This window comes from Pterocles gutturalis, unplaced genomic scaffold (genome assembly GCF_000699245.1).
Source record: "Pterocles gutturalis isolate BGI_N339 unplaced genomic scaffold, ASM69924v1 scaffold43394, whole genome shotgun sequence".
Lineage (NCBI taxonomy): Eukaryota > Metazoa > Chordata > Aves > Pterocliformes > Pteroclidae > Pterocles > Pterocles gutturalis.
The window spans coordinates 1-10,443 of NW_010137286.1; the positions used below are offsets into that span (position 1 = coordinate 1).

Genomic DNA, 10,443 nt, shown 5'->3' on the forward strand with positions numbered 1-10,443 from the left:
ATAATGTAATTATGTATAATAGTAATGAATATTTAGTGTTATATACCATAGTATTATATAGTATACTATACTTCAGGCCTGTTTCCTAATTTCTTTTAATTTTTGAACTTTTCTTTCCCCAGATGTGGAAGTTAAGGTGACGTTGGTCCTTGCTGCGGGGGCGTTAGTTTTGTCTCCCTTAGCCTGGCTCTGCTTCTCCCAGGCGTTCGCACTTTCGCTCAGGCTTCCCGGGAAGAGGGAAAGGGAAATTATAGCAGGATCCTCTTGATAGCAGCAGGTACAAGTCAACAAGTTCTTCATCTTCCACTTCCAGGCCTGGTGTGCAGGAGGGAGGAGCAGAGATGCTGTCCTCGTGCCCGGAGGGGAGGGGTGGGGGACGCCGGGCTGCTCCCGGCTCTTTTATCCTGCGGGAAAAGGTTTAAATCTGGGGTGGGGATGTGGGAGAGGAGAAGCAGTGCTGCCTCGGTGGAGCTCTGCATCTGCAGCGATGGTGGGAGCGGCGGCAGGCAGAGCTCCTTCCCACCAGACAGCATCGGAACTGGGAGAGGACTGGGAGCTTCTCACACCGGTGTGAAACGGGGCTGCCATCCGCTCCGGGTGGGGTGAAAAACCTAAGGACCAGCAAGTTGTACATAACTGTGATCACAGTAGTAGAATTTTGGATAGTGGATTTTGAGAGTTCGTTATCGTTTCAAGTGGTCTCAAGAGTTAATTTCGCAATTTTCATTGTGCTGAAGATAATTGCTAGCAAGGTTGCGTTAGTAGGCATGCCTTAGCCTTCTGCTTGCTTTTCCTGAACACATTTATCTTCCGTTATGTCCTGTGGCTGTGGAAGATAGGAATTTGACTGGGAAGCTGTCTGAAGTACAGAGTGAAGGAAGCCCCGCTAATTTCATTTATTTGCACGTTTAATGCTGGTGTGATTTTAATAGCTTAGTACACGTTGTAGGCACTTAAAATATCTCCGTGTAGAGATTTGGAAGATTAGATAGAAACAAACCTAACCTGGATCCCATTCAAACTATTGACTCCTAATAAAAAATATAAAAAGATTAAAAAAAAACCTAAACCCAATCCCCATACAGTCAGAATGACTGCCCATGAAGGTGTTTGGTGTTTACTGTACTACAGAAGACTGGGGAGGAGCAGTGAATAGTGTGATTAGCTGGTCTGATTATTAATTTGGCATTAACCTGGCAGGTATAGCCAGATCACCTCTGGTTTTGCTCCAGCTCTGATCTTTGCTATAATGTTCCTTTCACGTGCCAGCGTTAAATGTTGGTTTTAACTCAGTCCCAAGAGTTACACTAAATGATGATCTTGAAAGCTGATGCTTGTCTCTGGAAAAAAAAAATAGTAAAGGTCTTTGTTAATATTTAGCCCTTTATTTGTAAATTGTTGGTATAAAATTCTTAGCTGAGATTATAATCTTCTAACGTATAGCTGTGTATAGCTCCCTTAGTGTGTAGATGGGAAGGAGCTACTGGAGGATGGGGTCCTGCTGCTCCTCGCATTTTGCCTTTAATAGTAACGTGGCATGGATTCAAACTGTCCCAGTTGGCTCGCACCGATCGGTATCTATAATTAAATCTGATATTTGTCTCTGTTTAAATCCTACACGTATAAGAAATTGGGCTGCGGTCTGAAGAATAAGCTTTTTACGGCTCAGACTTTTAAACCAAGTTTACTTTTTGCCGTTAATATCCAGAAGATCCAGGTAGTTCCCTTGCCAGGTTCCAGCGCACGGGTCCCTCTCTCAGCCTCAACGTTCACTTGAGTTACATGAGTTCAGCTTATTGCAGGGTAACTGGAGAAAAGTGATTTTTCATATATAATTTAAAAGTTATGCTGTTCCTAGGCTTGATACCAGCATGCAGCTGGGTTGTGCTGATAATTTTACCTTGTTTCCAGTGCAGATGTTTCAGGGAAACAGCAAACACATCGCCTTAAAAAGCGTCAAACATTTAAACTCACCCTGGGGCTTTATTCTGGAGTTGGCATCCTCTTAGGCTTCCCTGTATTCAGACAAAATGAAGCCAAATGAGTAAGAAATTGCAGTAAGAGGCTAAAATGTTATTAAAGTGAAAAGACTAATATTTTAAAAACTGAGTGAGAGGTTGAAGTCTTGTTTAGAACGGAACAGCTGGTTTTGCATAGCTTTCAAGCTTATGCTGTAGCAAATTTTTTTTTTTAAATCATCAGGCAGCTGTCTAAAAACCTGAAATAATGATTTTCTAAGCAGACAACATTATCATTTTAGACTGTGAAGTATGTGGAAGAACATCTGTTTCTTTCCTGGGAGCACCTCCCGTGCTGCTGGCAGATCAGGGCGGCACACTGATAAATCTCCTGATAGGAAGCGTAGCACATGTTAAAAGAGTCAGTACCACCTTATTTATCTTATTTTGTTTATTCCCTTAAGTCCCAACGCTTTGTCAAGCTCAAAGGTATTCTTTTCCAACATTTTTTTTGCCCTGCAACAATTTGCCATGTTGCCGTTAGCCCAAGCAGCAGGACCAGACTGCAAAGGAAGATTTGTAAGAGGGGAGATTTGCAGGTTTTTAATCTTCATTTTTCCAGTAGCAGAACACTGCACGGTCTAAGGGAAAAGGTGCAGTATTGCCAGAACCTCACTGAAATGACTGTTCTGAGGAGAAATGTCTTTTGGAGTCAGGGAGGAAGTGAGACTTGGAAACACCATCAAAGCTTGAGGTTAGACCAAGTTGGAGAACGGGTGCCAAGAAAGGTGTGGCAGGAGCAAACGTAACCCCAAATCTGCTGTAGAGTCAGGCACTGAATGGGTTGGGGGATAAGAGTAAAATTGCAGACTATTTGGGGGATGTGGAAGGAAAAAAGTATTCTAGAAATGAATGGGAGGTGTGCAGCGTGGGTTGAAATAGCCAAATGAGTCAAGCAGGTGAAATGGTTTGAAATAGTTACTTGCCTGAGGACTTTGGGGATTTTTTTCATGCATAAACTTTCCCTGTTAGAAACAGAAGCTAGCTCTAGGTTGTGGGTTACAGCTCTTCTGAGTGCGAGGTGTCTTAAATTGGACAAACATCTTTTCAGTTTTGGGGAGTGAGTCAGCAGGGGGTTGTCAGCTGCGATCACTTTTTGGCAGAACAGGTACGGGGCTAGCTGTGCGCCTGCATCCCTCCTCCTTTCCTTTGTGATCACAAATTACTTTTTTTTATTCGTAGCAACATGAACCGTGAAGACCGGAATGTGCTGCGTATGAAAGAACGGGAAAGGCGAAATCAGGAAATTCAACAGGGTGAAGAAGCCTTTCCGCCGAACTCTCCTCTCTTTGCTGAACCATACAAAGTTGTGAGTTTGTGCAGTTCTTACAAACGCTGTTTTTATAGCAGAAGTCATATGCAAATACGTATTTTAGATTTATTTTTATCTGCATTCTTTTTAGATTTACAGCTCTTATGTCAACCAAATATTTAAGCAGGGTTTGAAGATAAGGACGGGCAGTTACGAACCAGCTCTACTGGCAGATTTACGAAGGAGGGGCTGCTTTGGAGGGAGTGAGGAAAGGGATGATAAAACTGTAACATCTTTTTGCTTTCTGCAGCTTTCGCTACAGTGACTCAAAACTCTTCATTTTGTCATGCCACATTGCTTTTTTTTTTTTCTGTTTGGAGTGCTCTAGCCTGTTGCTAAACTTTTCTGACTTTCGATCCATGTAATCCAGACCTGGGTAAGTTCAGAAAGAGAATGTTTGAACAGGAGGTTAATTTTAAATGCTGAAATGCCTCCTATGGTAGAATTATCAGCTTTAACAGGTATGCCAGTAGTTTGTATCTGATTTTTTAGTTTGTTTTGAAGGAGTTGACTCTGTGATCTCATCCAGCTTTAAACCTGTGCTAGGTTTCCTTCCAGGTTTGATTTGCTGAACAAAACTGGAAAAAATAACCTAATTCTGGGATAGCTACAAAAGGACCATTTAAGATTTTCGTTATGTAGCACAAAACTCACTTTGAAAGCAAATCCCTGCCCTTCTCACAGTTTCAGCTCGTTTACAAGAATTAAAGCGTTGTGGCTGAAAACTGTCTTTCTGCAGGAGGAAAGCTGAGAGGTGTTTTCTCGATGCCTGTCCTCCCGTCACTTTACTGTGCTCGATAACCAAATCTCACGTGTATGAAGTTAACTAAAGCTGATGGGGATAACTGGATGCAGTATACCTGACTGGGAAAACAAACCGGTTGTGTAAGAAAGAAACCGTATAAATGTTGGCAACGAGAATTATGGTAGAATACATACCAATTAAAAATTGCGTACAGTGGTGAGGTTAAGCTGATTTTATTTAATTAAAAACTTTTTAGAGCTAATACATTCTGTGTTAAGAGAAATAGTCTTTAAGGTGACAGTGGGCATGTACAGTTTTTAAACTTGCATCCAGCTCACCGATGCATTAGTTGAAGCACTGACTAGTGCTGTTTCAACTGTTCCTGCTGCTGAAGAATATCTTTTCCTTATGCTTTACGGGGTTAAATTGCAGCTTTAAGAACTAGAACTGGGAATTGGAAGCAATGGCAAAAAAGACATGGATGCTAGTCATGATCTCAGCCCTGAAATTCAGATGAACTGCAGTAGTTGTCAAGTCAGTTAACTGAAAGTGAAGTTAGGATTTTTAAAGCTTTTTTTAAAAATTATTTTCACAGACCAGCAAAGAAGACAAATTGTCTAGTCGTATTCAGAGCATGCTTGGTAATTATGACGAAATGGAGGATCTTATAGGAGATAGATCGCTACAAAAGCTTGTTGGAATTCCCATACCAACTGTACCATCAGCACCAGATGAAAAATCAAACCAAAGTTTCTTTGGTGATCAGAGACATAATCCTAGCTCACATCAGAGCAGTAAATGGACTCCTGTAGGACCAGCACCCAGCACTTCTTCGCAATCTCAGAAGCGGTCCTCGGGTTTGCAGGGCGGGCACGGCAGCCAGCGTGGCGGTGGCAATAACACTGGCAGTAGTGGCCAGAGGCACGACCGTGACTCGTACGGTAGCAGCAGCAGCCGCAAAAAAAGCCAGCATGGGTCCGAACACTCCAAACCCCGTTCCTCCAGCCCTGGAAAACCATCTGCTGTTTCTTCGTTGAGCTCCAGCCATTCAAGATCTCATGGAAATGATCACCACAGCAAAGATCATCAACGTTCCAAATCTCCCCGGGATCCTGATGCCAACTGGGACTCTCCCTCCCGTGTACCCTCATTTTCTAGTGGACAACACTCTAATCAGTCTTTTCCGCCTTCACTAATGTCCAAGTCCAGTTCGATGTTGCAGAAACCCACTGCCTACGTCAGGCCGATGGATGGACAGGAATCCATGGAACCAAAGTTACCCTCCGAACACTACAGTAGCCAGACTCACGGCAGCAGCGTGAATGAGCTGAAGCCCAGCAGCAAAGCACATCTCACCAAGCTGAAGATTCCTTCTCAACCGCTAGATGTAAGTTGCTCTCTGATTCCTTCAGTGTAAGTCCCTTTGGGCTGGGATTTTCCCGCTTCTTTAAAATCCCAATCTACGTAACCAAAAGTTAGTTTTTAGTAAACACTGGGTTTTTTTGTTATGCGAAGCATCTTAAAATTACGCAGTGAAGACCTATATTTTAAATGGGGGATGTACAAAAATAATTATTTTTTCCCTCTGCTTCTTCCATGTGGATACTGTGATCTTTATTAAATGAAGGCTATGAGACGTCCAGAAAGGCTGCCTTAACCCGGAGAGGCTAATTCTCCTAGAGTGTTTCTATAGTCAGAAGTCAGTGAAATAGTAGGATATTCACAAATATTTTGACAAGCCATACATACAGAGTCATTACTGGGAGCCGTGTTGTCTTAGACTGGTGATACTATCTGCATACATCAACTTCTCTTTTGAAGTGTGTGGCAATTGCTAGATGTGATTATTATACCTTCACACAGGGAAAATAAGCTAACCCTGAAGCACACCAAACTGAGCGGGTTTCAGAGCATTTATCAGGTATGCTGGATACAGAACACTCTTGGGTTAGCAGCTTTTAGCAGTTTGGTAAATCTTGAGTTGTTCTGACTACAGCTCACTCACACAGGGAGTGCCTTTCTTCATAATAAAATGTCAGGGCATCTCCTGTGTAACTGCTTGAATCGTGGTAGCTAGAGAAGAGCATTTGTTCCTGGGATTTCAACAAATAGCAGAATAAGATCCAGGACACAGGTAAGGAAATTTGAAAAGAAATTATTTTCTCACTTGTGAAGACTTGCCATGCTACTGCTGCTGCAGTGACTCGTATAGGAGCTTTGCCTCCTTTCTGCTTGTGGCAGTCAGGGATGCAGAAGATTCCGTTTCATAATCATTGCTGTTTCTGGAGTCATGCTGTAGTGGATGTTTTACTTCACGATGCAGTTTATCATCACTGTGCATTCACGGTCATGCATTTGAGTTCAGATATTATCCAGTGGCTTCTTCCAGGAAATGACTGAAAGCTACGATTCTCTTTCTTCTTTCTCTAGAAGTTTTGAGTATCACTGACTGCCTATGATCACTTTAACTGTCAAGTGAGAAGTGGGAGATTATTGTGACAGTTTTATAGATCTCGGGTATTTGCTTTTCATAACTGAATGTGACTCATGCCATGAAAATACAGATCTATCTGATATTAAAATTAACTGTTGCTGAAAATAATTAGCAAAGGTCTGTTTGTATTTATATAGAGTCCATATGAATCAGGATAAGGATTAACTGTTTCTAGCCCCTGGGGTCTTTTAAGGAAAATTCGCTTTAGGAGACATTAATCTTGAGTTTTGATTTGTAGGCATCAGCATCTGGTGATGTGAGCTGCGTGGATGAAATTCTAAAAGTAAGTTCTCTGTGCTTTTGTTCATGACTTGTTGAAAACACAAACATTACTAAGGAGGTGGCAAGTACCCTGCACTGATCAGCGCCTTTTAAATTGACTTGGCTGCAAGTGGTTACAGGAGGGCTCTTCAGTTACTCCTCCAGTGCAGGTAGACCAGGGAAAGCTCGAAGCTGAGCTGCGTGCGAGCCGGGCGCTGGGCGTTGCTGGGTGTGCACCTCATCTCCTGGATGTCCTCGCTGCATTCCTGTTCCTCCAGGCCACCTCCCTGTTAACCTAACTGGAGTTACCCATTTCTGCCACCAAATGCAGTCCTTACATTCTGATATCTTTTTATAGTCATTTTTTTTGCTATCCCCTGGCAGAACTTTCCTTCTCCTCTACCTAGGTTATTTTCTCAAGTCTTTTTACCTTTCCCTTGATCCCCTGGTCATATGAATGTTATCACAAAAGAATTGTCAGATTCTACTATTACAAAGAAACACCAGATTCCCCTTGAGCATTTCCATGGCTTACTGTTTGCTCTGACCTTCGGCAGTCCATGGTCCTTGGGGGTGCTCTGAGAGAATACAAGGCACTGCATTTGATTTTCCCCTTTTTCCTCGAACTTCCCTGTGCTGGGATTCTTCTTTCTACCACTGTATCCTACGTGTGCTCTTCCCAGTCTGAAATTCTTGGACTCAGACTTCTACTGCAGTGTAAGTTCAGGCCAGACAATTTTATTGGTGTATGCCTTTGTGCTTGTTATTACGTCCTGACTCTCTGTTCTCATGGGCAACAATTTAAGATTCAGGTTTATGTGCAAAATCTTTGTTACACATTTGGGAAATTAAGACTTGGATATAAAGCTCGGTGAAGTGTGGACGATGAACTGAGAATTGAGAGACAGGGTTACGATTTGAATCAAGATCGTAACTTAAAATCTTTGCTTTTTTTTTGTTAATAGCTTTCCTTTTTTGCTCTGGTTGTAGGAGATGACCCATTCCTGGCCTCCTCCACTGACTGCTATTCATACGCCGTGCAAAACCGAACCGTCAAAATTTCCTTTTCCAACAAAGGTCAGTGCTGTAGTCAAACACTGAATGCTGATGAAAGAGTAATTCCTATTAAAGATCAGGATTTTGGAACTCTCTCCTTCAGTTCTGTAGAGTTCTGGGTTTGTTTCAGGGTTTTATATCTCTTTATCTTGTTGCACAACAACATTTCTCAGCGGCAGCCCTGTGAAGAGTGTCATGGGTTTTCCTCTGGTGAGCACACCACAGCAGTCAGCTCTGTGATGGGCAGGATCCTGGAAGCTGATGGGTAGGCAGGGTGGAGATAGGCAGGGCAGATAGCTATGGGTGACAGCTTCAGCAAGTACCTCTCAGCTTGTGATAGCTGACTCATTCAGGAATTCATGTTTTGTTTCCTGTAGCTACTGATTAGCAGTAAAAGATTTAACTCGACAATTCTCCAGACTCAACATACCCCTGACATGGGTTGGGGTACTCCACCCCTTGTTTGGCATCACTTCAGAGTGAAGGAATTATGCTGGTTTGTCTTTTAAAAGTTAACTTCATAATAACGAAGACTACACTTTTTCTGACCAGGCTGCTGCTCCAGAGCACCACGTGCTGCTCTCAGTTTCCTGTTGGATCCAAGTTGCTCCTCGAAACAGAACAGTGAAGTATTTTAAGCAGATTTTCTCACTGAGGTCTCTAATCTCTCTAAGCAGATTGTCTCATGAGAATGCTTTGACATCATCTTTTCTTGGCCAAAGTTTCCATGTCCCGTGTTGGAAGTGCTCGTGTGCTCGTCCACAAAACTCCCGCGGGCTGGTGCGAGGTTAAACGGTTCAGGTTCTTGAGCTGGCTGGTTATCGCAGAGCTGTGGGCAGTCCCGTTGTCATCGCCCTCTGCGTTGTGTGTTCCTGTCCTGCTGTGTCTTGCTGCTTCTCTCCAGCGAGCTGAAAACGCCAAACATCCTACACACTTCTCAGCTTTATTCTTGAAGGCATATCTAGAAAAGAATGTCATTGTCTAGTTCCTACGTTATCATGATGAGTTAGTTCAAGGTTAATCTTGCCTGTATTACCTTTAGTCAGGGTTTATTTCCTCTGTTATATGGGAACATAGGAACTTGGAAATAATTCTTAACCTTTTATAGTAAAGCAAGAAATTCCACACCTTTCCTCATCAACAAGGGTACCTACTTCACTGCTTTGAATACTTGTTCCTGCACCACCAGGGAGATGCTTTCCCCTCGCACACATTCGAGCGCACTTGGTGGTGGGGTTGCTAGAACTGCTTGTTTCTGTGTGTCCCTGGTCTTTGTCTCAGTTTGGGAAGAGACAAGGTGCACAGAGATCTGTCTTTATGCTGCAGGGAGAAACTCCATAAGATTGCACAGTCTTGTTAATGTTTGAACAAAGAAGGCAGGTTGTGGTTTTTTGAAGCTATCGACCTGGATTGTGTTTCTTCACCCGCTTTGCAAAAAATTCCATTTATGGCTGCTCTGAGTCTTTTGACTTTTTGCCAGTTTTTTTTTGTTTTGTGGCTGCACATCTTAGCCATGGAACTTTGTCAACTTCTCTCTCTGCATCCAAAGCCTATAATTTCCTCTGCCTTCTCCTCTCTGTCATTCTTGGCAGCAGGATCTTCCCAGAATTCCAGCGAGTTAGCAAGCCGTAGGCTTGTGCAGTCTGGACCCAGGGCAGAATTCAGAAAAAAACCCAAAACAGCGGTTTACTTTAATCAAGCAGTACTGTTTGAGGAGAGCTGGTTCTTTTTAATACTGCTCTCGATTTATTTACAAGTAGTCTGCTGCAGTGTTTCACAGCATTCCTCTTGAGTGCAGGAGTTTGGTATGTTTTGCCTGCACACATAAAGTGAAGCTCCCTTTGGTGGAGCAGTCCGTTTTATTTGTGTAGATAGCGAGTAGCTTGAAGGGACCCAGGCTCCTGACTTGGGGCCTCTCTGCATTTACTATAAATACATCTAATAATTATAAGGAAGTCTTTGAATTGGAAGATAAAACTTCAGGAAAATAGGTCAGGGAAAGTTTTATGGATGCTATGAAAAAAATGTGAATTCCTGAGCCTTGATAAAAAATGTTATCCAATGACCTAACGCTATAATTTTATCCCATGGAACTTTTTTAAAGCCATAGGCTCGCAGTCAGAAACTCCAGAAATACTGGCATGTTTGTGAAATACATTAAAAAACCCAGCTGTTTCTTGGCGGGTGGAAGTTTTCGTTTCAAAGCAACGTGAGAGCATTGGCAGTTTTTGTAGCCCCATGCCCGTGCGGTGACCCAGAGCATCTCTGCAGAGCTGGATCCTGTCTCCAGGTTCGTTCAGCATCTGCCCTGCACTGGAGTCACCGAGAAGGCCAGTGGTCGGGTCCATTGATCCGCTGCGATACAGAAGCTTTCTTCTGAGAAATAAAAAGGAGATCTGACCTGAGATTTCAAACATTCATGGAAAATGGGTCCCTTCAGCTGGGACTGCGGCCAAGCTCATACCCTACAAAGGAGGATTGGGTACCCGGCTGCCCTTCTCCGCAGCTCTCCACAGTGCCTGTGTTTGAGTACAGGCTGCGATTTTGTTTTCTGCTG

The 10,443-nt window shown here is 43.0% G+C and overlaps 1 protein-coding gene across 1 annotated transcript in view; it reads left to right on the top strand.

The window, feature by feature from the left end:
- Positions 1 to 3,204: 3,204 nt before the first annotated feature.
- Positions 3,205 to 10,443, top strand: part of AFF4 (AF4/FMR2 family, member 4) — a 27,725-nt gene continuing 20,486 nt past the window's right edge. The window contains exons 1-4 of the mRNA XM_010082563.1: positions 3,205 to 3,327; positions 4,671 to 5,462; positions 6,808 to 6,852; positions 7,821 to 7,907. Of these exons, the coding sequence (XP_010080865.1) occupies positions 3,205 to 3,327; positions 4,671 to 5,462; positions 6,808 to 6,852; positions 7,821 to 7,907 (1,047 nt within the window). The remainder of the gene's footprint in view (positions 3,328 to 4,670; positions 5,463 to 6,807; positions 6,853 to 7,820; positions 7,908 to 10,443) is intronic.